The sequence below is a fragment of the Pseudophryne corroboree genome, chromosome 2 (assembly GCF_028390025.1).
Source record: "Pseudophryne corroboree isolate aPseCor3 chromosome 2, aPseCor3.hap2, whole genome shotgun sequence".
Taxonomy (NCBI): Eukaryota; Metazoa; Chordata; class Amphibia; order Anura; family Myobatrachidae; genus Pseudophryne; species Pseudophryne corroboree.
Genome location: NC_086445.1, coordinates 784,856,543 through 784,876,090, shown reverse-complemented (window position 1 = coordinate 784,876,090; position 19,548 = coordinate 784,856,543). Strand labels below are relative to the sequence as shown.

Here is a 19,548-nt window from a genome sequence, read left to right as displayed (position 1 = left end):
CGACTGCCCGGACTGCCCACTTTACTCGTTAAGTGGGCGGCCGGGCAAGGGGGACCCCAGAAATCAGGAGTCTTGCCTGCTCATCCGGGGGGCCAGGAGGGTCCCCCGATTTTCGGGAGCCTCCCAGCCATTCCGGGAGAGTAGGCAAGTATGCTGTGATGACACTGACACGCAAGGGGGAGGGGGGAAATAGTATCTGCCCCCTCGGTCCCCCTGCTCCCTTTCTGTCCCACTGCTCTGTGACCCCCTCTCTCTGCCCCTTGTTATTTGTACTTTTTCTCAGCTTCCTTCTCTGCACTCACAGTAGATGAGCCTCAACCCTGCACTCACATATCCAGCAGCAGCCTGGCTTACGGTGTCCCCACCCCCTCTCTGTCGAGAGAGTGTAGCTGGATGGATCCAGTGACTAAGGGGTCTATTTACTAAGCCTTGAACGGAGATAAAGGGGTCTATTTACTAAGCCTTGGATGGAGATAAAGCAGACGGAGACATGGCAGTTAGGAGCCAATTTATCTCCATCCAAGGCTTAGTAAATAGACCCCTCAGTACCAGCCAATCAGCTCCTAAATACCATCTTACAGGCTGGGTTTGAAAAATGATAGTTAGGAGCTGGTTGGCTGGTACTTTATCTCCGTGCACTTTATCTCCATCTAAGGCTTAGTAAATAGACCCCTAAGAGTCTGGGCTGCTGGGTGTGGGGAAGAGCGAGGACTAACTGCTCAGCAGCAGCTGTATGCTCCCTCTCCCTGCCAAATGTGCATGGCGCTACCATGTAAAGAATACCCACTCCCCCCTTGGCACCCGTTATTTTAATTTAAACCGACCCCCCTCTGAATCCATTAATCGTTGGTGCTTTGATTAATGGCTAGGATAAACCCGTCCATCCCAACCGCCCCAATTTTGACAGGACAGTCACGATTTTCAGACGCTGTCCCACTACCAGATCCATGGGCCACAGTGTCCCAATGTGGGTCAGACAAGGTTGGAACATCTCTCTCTCTCTCACATGAGGCTGGGGAAGCACATTCTGGTGCAGATATACTGGCTCACAAGTAAATCATCGCATTGCCATCGCAAAAGATGGTCGTGGTGGTGATCCAATGCTGCATCTTTGGACATAGTACTCGGATCTGAGACGCCGGTAGGAGACGTCTTTTTCCTACAGAGGCCTCCTGCAGGCATTAGCATATTTTCCCACAGCAGCTGCAGCCCGTAGCAAAACACCAAATTTAGATGGGGGCCAACTGCCAGCGCATCACTAATCACTCAAGGTATCCAACTCCCCTCCCAATTACACAAATAAGCCCATGTGGACCTGTGGTCCCACTGATCCCAGTAGGGTAGAACCAGCCTAACCTGTGTATTGATGGGGAGAGCACCACAGCAGAACCATACAGGTTTAACATAGAACAGATTGCACAGAAACAAGATATAAGAGCAGTTGTACGATACACAACGGCAGACCATAGCTTAACTACCAAACCTAAATATCACACAGATTGGGTAGGACAGGTAACTGGTGCATGGGTAGGGCACGTCACGGAACCCAATCGTGGGTGGGAGTTGATAAAGTACTCAGTGATCCAGTAGCCAAAGTTTGGGTGAGCAGACAGAGTCAGAGTCACTGATGGGGAAAAGGAGACAAGGGAGCAGAGTACTGGTGACATAGAGTGTGCTAAAGAAGAGCCGATAAGAGCTTATATACAGTACCAAGGTTGTGGCAGAATTTCCCACCGATTATGGTTGGTAGATAAAAAGGCTGTTTTGATTTGAGAAGTTCCAGTGATAGTTTTCGGGCTCTGCTTTTGCTTTGTCATTTTATAAAGGAATGGCTGTCTACACTTTATACCAGTGACGTGCGGTGGGGTGAGGCAGGTGAGGCAGAGCCTTTCCTGTCATACTGACGTTTGTACCAGAGTTTTGACTATGTAAAGTAATTGAAAAATACAAAGAATATGTTAAAAACATCTTCTTTGTATTATTCATATCATTTTTATAGTCAAAACCCTGGAGTAAAAAGTCTGTAACAGATGAGCCTACCTTTTCTGCACTTCTCTGATCAAAACTCATCAAATTTCCAGGAGTTTATACCTCTACATCTTTGCATAATGCCCACATGTACCCATTTGGCTCATATATTGTGTGTAAATCTGACTCTGGTGCTAACCAGTGCCTCCTGAGCCATTTACTTCACCGCACCTCCCTGCTTTATACATAACAGATAGATATCTCAACACAGAAGTATGATTGTCAGAAAGGATCCTTCCTTATGCTTAGCCATCATGAAATTGGTGAAGGATTACAATATACTTTATATACAGTATATACAAACATTGACTGACAGACTATAAATTGAGGGAACATAATTAGTTACAGCTGAGCCATGAGTTTAGATTGAATACACTATGCATTGTTTGGGGGACATTTTTGCAGAATATGGGCCTGATTGGAACGCAAGTAGAATAGCAGCTGTATCTCGCTGATATCTGTAAACTGTGCATGCCAAGCAGACCGCTACTGCACAGACGCAGGACCATGCATTTACATTTAGATCAAGCATGTCCAAAGTTCGGCCCGGGAGCCAATTGCGGCCCGTGCTCAAATTTCCACTGGTCTGCAGCCCACTGGCGGACCCAGCAGGGGGGCAATAAGGGCGATCGCCCCCCGTAACACACAGCTCCAGCACCAGCAGACCCTACTGATTTTGTAGGCAGCCCCGGGCAGAGTACAAACTGAGGGTAAGCTTCACCGCACTCAGTGCCAGGCTACTAGGCTAGCAGAGCAGAAGCTGCAGCAGCAGCATTGTCCTCTAACTCCTCCTCCCCAGGCAGCTAGTGCACGGAACCTCTGGGCTCCACCTCCCTTCACATGGCAGCATCCGGGGTGACAGGGCAGGCTCCGCAGCCCCTCTTTAGGGAAGTGAGGAAATTGCCCCTAGCTGCCACAGTTTTGATAAAGTTGGCCTTAAAACGCTATCAGCGCATCGGCTGTCCCCCGGCTCCCTAATCTGCTTTACCCAGCTGGCTCCACCTGCTGCCCCTGCAAGCAGAGATCACAGCATGCGGAGAGCAGCGCTGCTGCTTGCCAAGAAACCTCATTTCCTGGAGGAACAGCATCCAGCACTAGTCACAATCTGCATAAAAAGTATGTTAGAATAATGCATGGCCTCATGATAAAAAAAAGCTGAAAGGGGAAAGGGGGAAGGGGTTGTTAAACATAATGTATATAAAAGGGGAAGGGGTGGGAAGAAATAGGCACCAAGCATATACTGTAGGCATGGAGGTGATTAAAATAAAAAATATCTATCTATCTATCTATCTCGGGGGAAATATACAGTAATGTGTATCTGCTGGGGGCATATAATGTATATCTGGCAGCACTGCTGGGGGGAATATAATGTGTTAAAGTACAGTATGTTTCCGCACCAATAAGCAATCCGAGCAAAAATTGGTATTATATTTGTCAAACCAACTCTAAATATTCTAAATGCAAGTATTGCCAGTTATACTTAGTTGGTGGTGCACCAGGGTACAGTAAATTACTACTGACAGTCAATATATCAAGGACAAGAAAGAAAGACCCCTTTGTTGGAGCACTCGTTAAGAACCATATGTAAATTAAAACCTAACTTTTATTAATAACCACATTAAAATTATATAGTAGGTCCTTAGTTCACTATACCATGCACTATTACATTTTCATTTTATTTACATATACATAAAGGACAAACAATGTGAAAATATTGGTTAATTAGGGGCAAAAATAACCATATATGCAACAGGGTACCAATCAGACTCTACACTAGAAAAATTAAGGTTCAGTACTCTCAAAAGATATATATGTATATATTCTTCATATACCTGCTCTAATTAATAGCTTAAATTTTTTGCCAGGTTCCCAAATAGGACCAACACGTTCTAGTGGTAATAAATGTGAGGATAGAAAAAGGCAGAAGTAAGAAAATATATGAATCTGCTGTCAACGTTAGGCTGGTTTTCAGATTACCTATGACCTACTACACTGGATATTCTCTGGGGGTCACCCTCCAGGTACTGGTCCGGCCCAGCACTGTATCGCTTCCAAGATCAAATGAGATTGGGCATTTTACCGTAAGTGTGGTTTGGTAGTAGGAACACCTCCCGTGTCTTACCCAGGATCGTTGATGAGAGTTCATGAATAAGAGCAAAAGTAAAGTATATTGTGAAAGATAGAAAAAGAGAGGATCTGCTTTTGGCATTAGACTTTGAGATGTCTGTCAGTTATCAACCAAACAGAGCCTCACTGAATCACCAATGAGAGTCCTTAATATAGAAAAGTCTGAGAATTTGGGTAAGTAGAAGTGTGTTGCGTCTCTTAATAAAGGAATGTATCAATAGTATTGGTATTCAATTGACCGTGTTGGTCCTATTTATGAACCTGGCAACAATTTTTAAGCTATTAATTAGATATAAGATATATAAATAGGGGCACATTGCATGTGGTAGTAGTAGGGGTTTGAGCCTGGTGAACATTCTCTTTCCTATAATTCATCTCCTATACTGGAGAGGTGAACAATTCGATTCACCAGGATAAAGAGATTTACAATAGACTTATTTTCACTCATTGAGCCAAAGCGCCACAACTCATATTTTTATGTGAGTTTAGATATATTGCCGTTCTCCATCCAGTTTTAAAGTGACTACAATAAAAGTTATATTTTAATGGATATATTGTTTTGCATGAATTAAATAAGTGTGCCCCAGAATAGACATATAGTCTTTTTTTTTTGTGGTTTTTGCGCCTATATAAAAATCAGTTCTTCTTTCAGGCATATAATGTTTATCTGGCAGCACTGTGGGGGCATATAATGTTTATCTGGCAGCACTGTGGGGGCATATAATGTTTATCTGGCAGCACTGTGGGGGGCATATAATGTGCATCTGGCAGCACTGTGGGGGCATATAATGTGCATCTGGCAGCACTGTGGGGGGCATATAATGTGCATCTGGCAGAACTGGGGGCATTTGTGTATCTGGTAGAACTGGGGGCATTTGTGTATCTGGCAGCACTGCTGGGGGCATATAAATGCAGCACTGGGGGCATTTGTGTATCTGGCAGCACTGCTGGGGGCATATAATGTGTATCTGGCAACACTGGGGGCATTTGTGTATCTGGCTAGCACCCACATATTTTCACTTCACCAAATCTGGCCCTCTTTGCAAAAAGTTTGGACACCCCTGATTTAGATGGAGATTGCAAGTGTTCCGTCATTTTGCTGACCACTCTTTCCGTTAAATAGATGTTTATGGGAGATTACTGGACGGAGTCTGTGCGAGCGCAGAAAACTGTTCTGTCCTGTGGGACGGTCATAAGATTGTGGTAAACTGAAATCTGTGTTCATTCGTAGCATGGATAATCGGCAGAGATGGGCAGAAAGTTGCATCAGAAATGATGGTAAGCAGGCTGGGAATTAGTCCCTATGTGTTATAGGAAACGTGTACGCGCAATGTTCTCATTTCCAACAACTGACGTAACAGTGTTTTATTTGTGATGTGCATGTAGCATGCACAGGTAAGACACTTACTTCATTGATGCTGATCTCAGCTTCAACATACTGTAAACCTTTCTGCAGGATAGAGATAAGAGCTGCAGGTGGCACTAATGTCCCATTGATGTTGGACTGGCTGATGTGGCTTTCAATACCGAATGTGAACGCAGAGTGCGAGAAACCTGGAAATGAGAAAAAAGAAGCCGTGATAGTCTCCAACACACCCCTGTATTATGAAAATACATCCTGGTAGAGAAACAGATTTATAATCAGTCACTTACTTAGGGCTACAGGTTAGCTGCACTATAATAAATGTCATCGCCTCATTCACAAAAGTATAAAAATAGCTAAGAAAATTCATTTAATTGAAATTACAATTTTTTTCTCAGATTATTCCTTATGGTTAGTTTTATTAACATTATGTTAGATGTCAATGATTATGGCTTTGAAATGATTGTGTCGGCACAGGAAATAATAATTATCTACAGCATTCTAATTGATTCCCATCTCCTGGAGAGATAAGACTGTATACCAGATCATGATGGGATATGCACTATTTGCCACTAGCCACGTGACCATCAGAGAAGTGCAGCACCAGTATAAGCTAAGCATTTGCAATGGTATGTGACACAAAACGCATGGCAACAACATACTTGGTTAAGTCTATTTATCAGCACTGACTGTATAAATGCAATATGACATACAGGTTGAGTATCCCATATCCAAATATTCCGAAATACGGAATATTCCGAAATACGGACTTTTTTGAGTGAGAGTGAGATAGTGAAACCTTTGTTTTTTGATGGCTCAATGTACACAAACTTTGTTTAATACACAAAGTTATTAAAAATATTGTATTAAATGTTCTTCAGGCTGTGTGTATAAGGTGTATATGAAACATAAATGAATTGTGTGAATGTAGACGCACTTTGTTTAATGCACAAAGTTATAAAAAATATTGGCTAAAATTACCTTCAGGCTGTGTGTATAAGGTGTATATGTAACATAAATGCATTCTGTGCTTAGATTTAGGTCCCATCACCATGATATCTCATTATGGTATGCAATTATTCCAAAATACGGAAAAATCCGATATCCAAAATACCTCTGGTCCCAAGCATTTTGGATAAGGGAGACTCAACCTGTACAGTACAGTGATAAACCAATGACCAACTTTAAAAATACAAAGAACAATAGGGTAACAAGTAGACAAGTACAATATTTGCTAAAACAGCATGGCTACTAAACATCTATCAATCTTTTTCTGGCTGGATATATACTCCTGAATATTAACATTGTATTGGATACAAGAAACTTTGTGGCTACAATTTGCTAAATTATTAACACCTGGCACTTTTCCACACGTGCACACAAAGTATCTCGCTAAATATAGCTGCAGTGTTTTATTCAATCAGCTAGGAATATCCATGTGTTTATTTTAATGTGAGTGTAATAAGTCGCATACTTGCCTACCTGACCCTCTCCATGAGGGAGAAAATGCTCTATTCCTGGACTTTCCTGGTAATGTATGATTGCCATCACCTGTGGTGAAACACCTTTCTTAGCAATTAACTAGCTCACCACAGGTGATGGCAATCATACATTACCAGCAGGGCCGGTTCTAGCCCTTGTGGCGCCCCGGGTGGAAAATAGGGGCGTGGCGTTACGCCCCCTGTAGAGTTGTGCCCCCATTTGTGCCCCCAGTAGTGCCGCTTAAAAAAAAAAAAAAGGATATTTACAATCCCCGCTCCTGAGTCCTGGCCGTTACAGATCTCTGCCGCCACCACTCCTCTCCTCGGATCTATGGGAGTAATGACGTCTCTCCCATAGCACAGCATAGACACTAGAGGTCAATCATGACCCCTAGCGTCTGTTCCAGTCCCACAGTGCTGTGCGGTGCGCGATGACGTCATTGCGCACCGCACATCAAAGGTCCTCTCCACGAAGGGAAACTAGACGGATAGTGTCTAGTTCCCTTCACTGCGGGGGGACCAGCGGGGGACACAGCGGCAGCGGGGGGGACAGTGGCGGATCTTGCCATGGTGCGGCGCCCTCCGGAAGGCGGCGCCCGGGCAAAAGTCCTTCTTGCCCGTGGCAAGATCCGCTACTGATTACCAGGAAAGTCCAGGAACAGAGCATTTTCTCCCTCATGGAGAGGGTCAGGTAGGCAAGTATGAATAAGTGTCTTATGTGTAACACTGTGCTGCTGAGATAGTAATATTCCTTTGTATCTGTGTGGAAACCAGTTGTAGAAAGTTTATATAGAGATACTGTTTTTATGTCCTAGAGAAAACCAATATATAATAATAAATTTAAAAAACTGTTTTTATATAGTCTGCTGGCGCTGTCTATATTCTGTTTTACAACTGTAAAAATGACGGACGAAGTGCGCAGAAGAGAACCAAGATAATTTCCAAAAGTAACAGAATTATGCTGTTACATTGCAAATGTTTCCTCAAATATGCAGAGTTTCTGCTTCAATTTAGCAGTGTCTGCGGAGTGCACAATTAGTATGATCCAGTGTCGGACTGGGGCATGCAGGGCCCACCGGGGGAATGCAGTGGTAGGGGCCTATTTTAGGGTTGTGGCCAGTTTGCAGAGGGGGTGTGGCCTTCCACCTTATTGGTTTGACTAACCATTAGAGAGTGCAATGTCTGGGCCCCTTCATAAATATATACATTAAATTCAGCTGCTGCATGCATGATAATGTACCAGATTAATAACAGCAATGCACTGCAGAAAATACACAATACTCCAGTATAAGGTAACATATGTATAATGTATAATTCAAGTGCACAGTCTGGAACCTGATCCTTAGAGCAGGAGGTGGGCCTCCAGGCAATAGGGTCCACCGTTGGTCTCCCCTGTACCCCTGTGGGCCAGTCCAGGCCTGGTATGATCTGAACACACTAGCTGGGAGGATGAGGCCCGCTCATACTGTATGTACATATGACTAGGGCACACTGATCTTGCTCATGTTATAACGCATACAAAAGAACGATTTATTTTGCTGTACAAGAAATTTAAATGAGATTTAATGAATGGAGAGGGGGAACCGATGAGGCTGTTCCCAGATTTACAGTCGGCCTTTTTTTAATACTGCAGAAAGTGCACACTTTCAATGGCTAGCATTCTATACGTTTCATAAGACCAACGTCGGAATCCCGACAGTGAGCCCAGTGTCCCCCCACAAGGGCTTGCTGCGCTCACCATGCTTCGGGCCCAGTTGCGCCACACAAATGTATTCCCCCTCTGCAGATGGCGTGGACACCCATCTATCCTACTCTCACAGAATGTCAGAGAGACTCCTGAATTACAGGAAGGCTCCAGGAATCACAGAGGAGTAGACAATATATCTGTATCCTGCCCACATACCCACTTTGTGATGACTCTAATCACAACACTACGCAGTCGGAGGTGGGGACATAAAGACACAAGTTGTGTTGTCACAACCCCCAACTCCACAATTAGACCCAGACACAAGAGGCAAGTATGCTTTCCTCTACTGTAAAGAAAAAAGAAAACACTAACATTTTTGATTGTGCAATATTTAATGAAGATAGTACCAATGTCAACACACTGTCTTAACTTGCAAATAAGGCGGGGGCGGAACCGTCACTATCCCAACAGGCTGTGCCCCTGCAAGGGAAGCCGCAGTGTGCATCCTTAGGATGTCTCAGTAGCCCCCTTCCTGCTCCTCCAGTGCTTGCTGAGTAACGTCATGACGTCACATGTACAAGGGGACAAGTGGTGCCGGACCATGAGTCCTGCTACAACACTGGCCTTAGGATTAAAAAAACAAACAAACAAACAAACAAACAAACAAACAAAAGAATTAATAAAGAAGCCGGTAATAAACATTGAAAGCTGCTTGCTGTTGACAATTGGGTGCGAAATGCACTGTAGGCATGCATGTCTTGTGGTTCATAAATTAGCCTAATCGTGGGAGTCACTATGAACAACCCCAGTTTCTACAAGTACACAAAATTAATACTGTGGTTTCTGGTAGAAGGCTGATCTGCTTAAAATAGCATTTTTCTGAGCCGTCCCTGCTATTGAAAGTAATTATATGTCTGATTTTCTTATGAAGCCATTCTTTAAGAATAACATGTTCTAATGTTTTCATTTGCATATTTCTTATACAGTGTATAATCTAAAACCACATTGAAAAAAAGCCCTGCTGTGCCATTTGTGAGAATAACATGCAAACTAAGGAAGAAGTAATGAACAGTGCAGTGATTTTTGTTTACATGAGAAGCAAAGATCTACAAATTGTTAAAAGAAAAGTCCTTTCACCACAACACAGAATATATATTGAAAAATGTATTAGGTGGTTTGTTTCATACAGTAATCTTTGGTTACTTTGAAGCTATCTTCCAAATATATGCTCTATGTCAAACATATATATATATATAATATATACATACATACATACATACATACACATACACACACACACACATTTATTATATATAGACTAGCGGGCAGTACGGCATTCCTGGTGGCTAACACAATAAGGCTCGTGCCTCACAAACCTGCCGCCACAAGACTTATTGTGTTAGCCACCAGGAGTGCCATACCACCCGCTGGTCTGTATCTTGCTATGTTCGGACACCCGGTGCTTAGTGCTACCTAGTAATAGGATAGCCAGATGTGCTGTGTTGTTTTTATATATATATATATATATATATATATATGTATATATTTTTTTATGAATTCTCAGAATGGAACTGCCACAACAACGCTGCTTAATTCAATATATAGATATACAAATTACATCCATGGAACTGGTAGAATTCCCGTATTGCTGAACTCTAAATCTATGGCCTAAAATATATAATCCGTAAAGCCTTAAATACATTAACATACTGTATAGGACATATTGAGAAGGAACTTATTCAATATTATTCTGCTGTCAGCTTTTATTTTATCTATGTTTATTGAACCAGAATTGCACATACACTATTCAAAGGTACTTAATATGGGGATCCGGTCTGAACATCGACACTGTCTAGGTCGACAATGACCCTCACCGTATCTGCCTAACAGCCTATACTATAAACTTTATATAGTCTACAAACACAAGAAGGAAGCCTACTTTTACCAATAACATGTTGCTTGGAATAGGTAATGTAAACTCTCCTGAAACTACTTTAGTAAAAGTAAAACAAAGCTTACTCAATATAAATGTATTACTTTTTTTATTCTAATACTTGTTAAAAAATAGTTATATATTATAACCCATATAATAGACACATTTTACCAAAAAAAGTTAGCTCTACCTGACCCAGTCCAAGCCCAAAATATAATGTAAAGGAGACCTTTACTGTTATGCCTGGCCATAAAAGAACACTGATCTTATCTCGCCAAAATCATGAAATTGAAAGAATGAGAAATGTGGCCCCTACATCTAATAGGCGAATATTCTGTTTCCCAATGCTATCACTATCCGCCGATTGGCGAACTCTGATCTTCAGCAAAATACTACATGTTAAAAATCCAAGACTCGCCTGACTGATAATTTTGACATCGAAATCGTCGAATCAAGGTTGTCTAACATGTTTGATTTTGCAGATCACCCAATCCGGTTGTTGCCAGGATGGGGAATAGGCCTTCTTAATTGCTGATAAGGGCCCCTTTATGCAACAGAATTTGGATTTAAAATGGTCTATTAGATCCAGAAAAGGCTGCACCAATACTAAATCTCTGCTATATTGCAAGATAAGTATCTTTAGAGTTAAGTAATACGTTCTGGCTAGTAATTTGAGAAATGTACAATATGTTGCAACAATTCCCTTCCTTATTCCGCTGATATGGAGGTATTGGGCTAGGTGCATCATCGCTTGGAAAGTGATAACATGGAGAGTGAAAAAGTACCAGCCAATCAGGTCCCACCTCCCATGTAACAGGCTGTGTTTGAAAAATGACAGTTAGGAGCTGATTGGCTGGTACTTTTCCACTCTCCATTTTATCACTTTCCAAGCGATGATACATCTGGCCCAAAGTCTACCTCTAACATGTCAAATATTTCAAGACCATTTGTGTGATAAAGGAAAATATGTGTGATTCTACATGTGAGTCTACATGAAAGTTTTCTAATATTTAACTTCCATAAGGAAAATATGTGTAATTCTACATGAAAGTTTTATAATATTTAACTTCCATATACATATATAGGTTAGATCTTCCACGGTAATAATTACCATTTTTAGAATAAAGCATATACTGTACTTGGAAGAGGGAACAGATTAAGGGGAACTGCACCTGTCTTATGGCCTATGGAAAATAACCACCCAGAGAGGCGCTTCACTGTAATAGTCACTCACAGATATTACAGAATAACTTTTGAGAGCAAACTCTGAAATTAGATTAGTTTCGTGTTACAAAGGATGAGCCACAAAATATTGCATTCAGAGTAAATAAAAATTCTCTAAACAGCTGTTTGCAAAACAATCAAATCCAATATCTAAATCATACGCATTTTGCAAGTTTCCTTATGGTGATTTATTGCTGTTTCTGAGAACATTTGAATGGATTAGACAAGAACAACAAACTGAACAATGCTAAAAATATTTCCCAATTTTGAAGATGTAGTAACGTGTCTGGGTTTGCCTGTGGGTAGCTGAACAGGATGCAGATAGCACTGCCAGAACCTGTGTAGCAGCACAATGTGCTCCATGCACTGAGCTAACAGTGACAGCTGTGTCAGGGCACAGATAGCAACAGGAAATGCTGGACTTTACATCCCTGTGTCACACAGAATTGCAAAACAAATCAGACTCCTCTGTATTGTTTCAGTCTAGCCATTCTTCTAATGTTAAATATACCATCTTCAGTAAAGTAAAATGATACATTTAGGGGGAATGTAGTCAAAATGCCAACAATAACAATGTTGACATTTATAATGTCCATACCACAATATAGACAGTTCTGATGTCGACATTTTAAGGCTGTGGGAGTGTTAGGGGGTGTGTGTGTGTGTGTGTGTGTGTGTGTGTGTGGGGGTTGGTAGGGTTAGGCTGTGTGTGTGTTGTGTGGGGGGGAGGGTTAGGCTGTGTGTGTGGGTGTGGGTGTGGGGGGGGGGTTAGTGTTAGGCTATGTGTGTGTGTGGGGAGGGGGTTAGGGTTAAGCGGTGTGTGTGTGTGGGGGGGGGGGTAGTGTTAGGTTGTGTGTGGGAGGGGGTTGGGGTTAAGCTGTGTGTGGGGAGGGGGTTAGGCCATACATGCTGACATTCTGTATGCCTCCTTTGGGAGGAGACAGCAGGGACAGCAAAGTAGGGGGTGCAGCCGCTGCATGAGGTGGTTTGTCATGGGGCAGTGACACCAAATGAGGGCAGCCCTGGGGTGTGACAGCGTAATCACGTAATCGGATTCCCCGCCGGACAGCGCCAACTGCAGAGGACTGCTGGGGACTTTCAGGTACTCGGGTTGGTGGAGTCCAGCCGAGAGACTTGCTCACTCTTCCAGGAGGCCGGGATCACCACCCGATTTTTGCGAGCCTCCCAGGCATTCTGGGAGAGTAGGCATGTATTGGTTAAGCACTACAGGTAAGGTTAGGGGTAGGGTAGACATACTAATCAGACTGCTGCAGAATCCAAGGTCTGACCTGGAAGTGCTGGTCACATGACTGTCAGGGCCTGGAAGACGCCACTGCAACCGTCAGGGGAAGGGAAGTCACCACTGGGTCACAAGGACGGAATGTCGACATTCTAACATATTGACATTTCATTACTGTCACATGATGAATGTTGAAGTTATGACTATGTCTACATTCTCATGTTTACACAATGAATATTGACATTATAGCTGTCAGCATTTCATACCTAACTCAATTTAGGGCCCTACTTCTCATATCTCACATTATTATTGCGATGTGGATATGATAGCAACTAAATTTGCAAAGTGGAAATGCTCAAATTTAGTAATACTCTCTATGCCGGGACATGGAATCTTGTAAGAGCTTGTCCCAGTGACGAGCTGGAAGTAGAGTAAATGATTATGCTATAACTGTGCTTCTGGGTTCAGTTCTGAACAGTCTAATAGGCATGTTCAACTGCTAAGAGTAACGGGGTCAGGCTCTGGATGGAATGCTTTGCATTCCGGAGTTTGGAAATTCTCACAGTATAGCAGCCCCCATACTATTGTGATTAGAAATGGTGGAACCACAGCAAATATGGTATCTCTGATTTCTGCTGCAGTACCCCTTACTTACATCCTGGGGATGCTAACATTTTGGGGTATATTTCCCACAAAATGACTTTCATAAATATGCTCCATTTTGTTTATGTTTTTTTGTTTCAACTGTTGGAAATGTCCCTTTTCTTAAATATTTATTTATATTACACGCTTCATCATTATTCAAGCTATCAACACCTGCTCAATCCTAAAAGGCTACCTAACAAAGTAAAACAAAACACTAATTACATGATGAACAACATTTCAGAAAACAATACTTGCCCACTTATTTCGCGGACCAGCAGGAGATGCTGGGGGGGAATCCCTGGTTGAAGGTGTGTGGCACAGTAAATTGCATCATCATAGCCCGGCCCTGCTGTACAATGCCACAATTTATGTCAATATGCAGCAAGGCCAGAGCTAAAATAACATGATAAGTGTCATTGAGCCCCCAGACCATCCACTTCTCTGGGAAAGTGAGTAGATCTGGTGGACTCTCCAGGGAGTCTGGGATAGCTCCCTAAAATGTTTTTTGGACATTCTTGTAGAGTAGGTACAGTTCTTATTAATTCCAGAATGCACGGTTTACTGTAGTGATTTTTTTCTGGTGTATGTTTTCTACCAACAAAGTATTTAAGATTTGGACTCCAGAAAACACAAAATATTTGTGGTATAGAAACAGTTTGAATGTATGTAAATGTCCCTTGCGTCGCACAGAGTATCACCCTGTATCAAGTTGATCTATCAATAATTTATATATTCTTCTATCTATATAATCTCATGTCTATCTAACGCATAGCGGGTATCATTCAGACCTGAACGCAGCCGCGCGTCTGTATGCAGTGGCTGCCTTCGGGTGGTCTGCTCATGCCCACTGGCTGCAGTGCGCATGCGCGACCTTACACACAGATGCAGCCGCAGTGTGATTGACAGCGGCGGACATTTGGGGAGCAGCGATGCAGCGTTGGGGGGGGGGGGGGGGGGCAGGCATAAACAGGGATGTGCCGTGACCATATTTGGGGTGGCTGCGTGACATCACACGCAGCCACTCAAATTTAAAAAATTGCGGCCAACTGCCTGACAGCGCAGTTCAGTGCGACTTCAATCTAATTGCGGACGCATCCTGAGGCGGCCTGTCACACATGTAGAGCGGCCCCCCAGCATGCGAGGAGATGGACGCAGAACAGGCTCCACCTCCTCATGTGCATCCATCTCTGAATCAGACCCTTCATCACATCTGCTGTAATTGTCATATCTCAAAACTATCTTTATTTCTATCTAACTACACCTGCTCTATGTCAAGAGACTACCTAACAATGCAAAACAAAACATTAATTACATATTATCTAACAATCAGGTTGCTCTATCTGGTTCTCACCTATCAACACCTGCTCTGTCACCAAAACTACTGAAGAAATCTAAACATAATAACTGGTAATGAGTAGTGACATATTCTGAGATAGACATGAGCAGCTGGAGCAGGGCATGCACTGTATGATGCCAATGGCTTACTGCTGCCACATATCTAACAATCTTTCATATGAATCCATCAATTCATATGCATTTGTTTATGTCGTATCGGCATGCGTTCGCATCCCAGCTGTCGGGATGCCGCTGATCATGTGACCGACGCTGGTATCCCTACACTGGAACACCAACAACTGACATCCCGAAGGTAATTATCAGGGTTCGGGTTAGGGCCTGGGGGAGGGTTAGGCACGAGGGTTGTGTGGTTAATTCTAGTCAACCGCTTCCCAAGGAATTGCCCTAGCCGCCACCCCCCAGAGGGTTAGCCCTAGCTGACACCCCCTAGCTGCCATAGAGTTAGTGTCCGTCATATCTATCTATACCATTCATAACCATCTTTCTATCTCTTATCTATTCATCAATATATACACTCTCACATCTGTCTAACATCGATCATATCTCGTCTTTATAATTTATTTATTAAGATATATATTTAATGTGGCAGCATATTTCAGGTGTATCATTTTCAACAAGTATAGGCTGGTGCAAGTGCACACTGATGACAAACAAAGAAGCGCACAGCTCTGCATACAGGTACAGATACACATCCATATCCATGTACACATTGTGGGAGTATATGTTTTGATTAGTGTTAGCTCTGCTGATGTGTCCTTATACATCACTGTCGCAGTCGTGCCAAACAGCCCCTCTTGGCGCACCAGGTCCCGTGAGATTCTGCTAGCGCTGGGTGTCTTTTATGCTGAAATTGCATATTTGTCACAATGTAATGCGACTAGGACACACCAGGAGCCTGTGCTGATTCATTTGATATGCGACTTATCTGTGAGTCTCTGGGTACGCCTAAACAGCCGACTTTTTGCACAATGTAGTTCGCCACCTCCGTACCTGAATCTGCATACAAAATGCTACCATGCAGCAGCCACAGCTTTTTTCCATGCTAAGTTCCGTTATGTTTTAGATGCAGACTCAGATGCACACAGATATGCAAGTATTAGGGCAGTACGGATGGTGTAATGGTTAGCATTGCTGCCTCACAGCACTGAGGTCACGGGTTCAAATCCCACCATGTCCCTAACTGTGTGGAGTTTGTATTTTCTCCCCGTACTTTTGTGGGTTTCCTACGGATGCTCCAGTTTCCTCCCACAATCCAAAAATATACTGGTAGGTTAATTGGCTGCCAACAAAATTAACTACTCAGCTCCCAGGGGGTAGCAGGCTCAAATTAACTTCTTGCGCCCGTCTGCAGCAACATTTGAATAGCTCCCTGCAGGCACCCGTAGGTACCCGTGAAAAGAATTGAATCCGGCCCTTACGGTCAGGTTATGATTTGCATTATTTTCCAGACACAAAATTTCTATTCAAAACAATACCTGAGTTATTATCTACTGACCCTATACTATGACAATGACCCTATCCCTATGAATTTGTTTACATAATGTGTTTCTAACATACTACATATACTTAGTATAACTTTCACATTACTGTATCTAATTTTCTGGTCGCTTATTAATGAATACTCAATGCTGTTCCCTCGGATTCATTTTCATCTTGTTTGGCTTCGGCCAAGAGACTGACCAACTCTGTAACAGCTGCTCTCACCAATCGGCAGCACAGCATTGGGTCCTAGTGTGTATTCTCTGTGCAGACTTTATCTAGTCATGTGGAGATCAATACATGAGTTCTTTGTGAATAATATGATTGGAGTGCATTTGACAGTGGAAGCTTATTACAACTCATCACTCGCTTTGAACCAGCCACCTTCTTGGCTGCGATTGGTTGATAAGTGGCAGAAGATTGCTGACACTGGTACCAGGAACAAACTATTCTGATTATATGATAAAAATGCACGGACGACAAGAAAGTAATGAGCGTTACAGCAGAGTGGGTTATCTCTGTACTGTGGACAAGGAATTAAGCTATAAAATGTTTTAGGCATAAAGTTCCTCTTTAACCTCATCTTCCAAATGGAATTGTCATAGCTTAACAAGATGATTATCTTATGCCACAAGAAAATACAAAAGTGCATCTACGCAGCTTTCCTGTTATCACAAGTGACATTATTTCTCCTTAGCGGTATAACTTCATTAGCTGTTCTATTTCTCATCTCAAATGTCACCAATCTAGTATCTCACTATGGCGCCAAAACAGAGCCTTACTGTTGATGACATAATATGAAATCCTGGCTTTAAATTCTTTCTTCTACTGTGAAGTGTGAAAAAACAGTTAATCTTGACATTTAAGTGAGATGTGAGTTTTCACATTACTCTTACACTGTTTTCTGCTTCTAAAATACATCTATTTTTAAAACTAAAATGGATGTTGCTGTGTCCTATAAGATGCAGCTGTGCTAAGCTCCTTATTACTCCCAAATACCTAACTGTTCTTTCATGATGGCACTATAGTTTTACAAAATAAGGACTACTGAATATCTTGTAGCATGTTTAAGACAAGACAGTTTAATCATCTACGAGTATAGTGAAACTTTCCCATCTTTTTGTTTACTAAATCCTTCAGAAATAGAAATGTGAAGAGTAAGGGGGAGATTATTCACAAAATCTCCTCCTAAATGACATACTGTACTATGGGTCTGATTCAGAGTTGTACGGTATTGCACAGCCGCAGGGAAGCGGCTATGCTATACTGTCTAACTAATATGCAAATGTGGCAGGAGGTGTCTGTACAATGAGTGCATTGTGTGTAGTGTGTGTAGTCCATTTCTATACATCTAATTATCACCTCTCAGTTGTGAATGCAACATGTGGGAGAAACCTCACCAGTCTCTGAGTTACGGTGGTGGGTTGGACTCTATAATTTAGAATATTCCCACTAACAGGGGAGTACTAGTTTTATGTTTATTTTTATTCCTAAACGCCAGTTACCCAATAGTTATATTATATCAATGTGTACATATATGTCCAAGGTCGGTACTAGGTTCTTCTATTGCTCCCCCAAACTCCCACACTTGCTCCAATATTCTGCAGAGTGGGGTATTGTGGATTGCATTTGGAAACCCTCCTCTAGAAATCTTGCATTTTCCCCTGTCAAACAACAGTGTTCCGGCAACACACATAGGAGTAGATATATTAAACGGCGTTATGGGGAAAAAGTGGTATCAGTGCACGTTATGTACCGCTTCTCCCCCATGTATGAAGGAGGAGAAGTGTGCTACATGTCAGGGGCGCATTGTGGCACCAATGTGCAGGGTAATGTATGAACGGTCAGTGGCACTGACCGTTCCGACAACTACTAGTGATGAGCGGGTTCGGTTCCTCGGAATCCGAACCCCCCCGAACTTCAGCCTTTTTACACGGATCCGAGGTAGACTCGGATCTTCCCGCCTTGCTCGGCTAACCCGAACGTCATCATCCCGCTGTCAGATTCTCGCAAGGCTCGGATTCTATAGCGAGACTCGGATTCTATATAAGGAGCCGCGCGTCGCCGCCATTTTCACACGTGCATTGAGATTCATAGGGAGAGGACATGGCTGGCGTCCTCTCCATTTAGATTAGAAGAGAGAGAGTGAGAGTGAGTCACTTGATTTACTGGAGCTTAGGAGTACTCAGAGAGTGCAGAGTTTACTAGTGACTGACCAGTGACCACCAGTGCAGTTTTATTATATTATTATTTAATATAATCCGTTCTCAGCCTGAAAAAAAACGATACACAGTGACACAGTAACAGTATACCATATCTGTGCTCAGCCTCAGTGTGCTGCATCATCTTTGTATATCTGACTGTGCTGAGTGCTCAGTGCTCACACAGCTAAATTGTGGGGGAGACTGGGGAGCAGTAGCAGGAGTACATATTATTTAACAGTGCACACTTTTGCTGCCAGAGTGCCACTGCCAGTGTGACTGACCAGTGACCACTGTCTGACCACCAGTATATTGTGATTGTCTGCCTGAAAAAGTTAAACACTTGTCGTGTGGTGTTTTTATTCTATAAACGCATTCTGCTGACAGTGTCCAGCAGGTCCGTCATTAATTATATAATATATACCTGTCCGGCTGCAGTAGTGATATATATATATATTTTTTTAATATCATTATCATCCAGTCTATATTAGCAGCAGACGCAGTACGGTAGTCCACGGCTGTAGCTACCTCTGTGTCGGCAGTCGCTCGTCCATCCATAATTGTATACCACCTACCTGTGGTTTTTTTTTTCTATCTTCTTGATACTAGTAGCTTACTTTAGGAGTCTGCAGTGCTGCTGACAGTGTCCAGCAGGTCCGTCATTATATAATATATACCTGTCCGGCTGCAGTAATGATATATATATATATTTTTATATCATTATCATCCAGTCTATATTAGCAGCAGACGCAGTACGGTAGTCCACGGCTGTAGCTACCTCTGT

The 19,548-nt window shown here is 42.7% G+C and overlaps 1 protein-coding gene across 6 annotated transcripts in view; it reads right to left on the bottom strand.

Moving 5' to 3' along the window:
- TBL1X (transducin beta like 1 X-linked) overlaps positions 1 to 19,548 on the bottom strand; it is a 495,345-nt gene that overhangs the window by 54,153 nt on the left and 421,644 nt on the right. For all 6 annotated transcript variants that reach the window (XM_063955515.1, XM_063955516.1, XM_063955517.1 and 3 more), the window contains one exon: positions 5,564 to 5,709. In XM_063955515.1, coding sequence (XP_063811585.1) covers positions 5,564 to 5,709 — 146 coding nt within the window. The remainder of the gene's footprint in view (positions 1 to 5,563; positions 5,710 to 19,548) is intronic.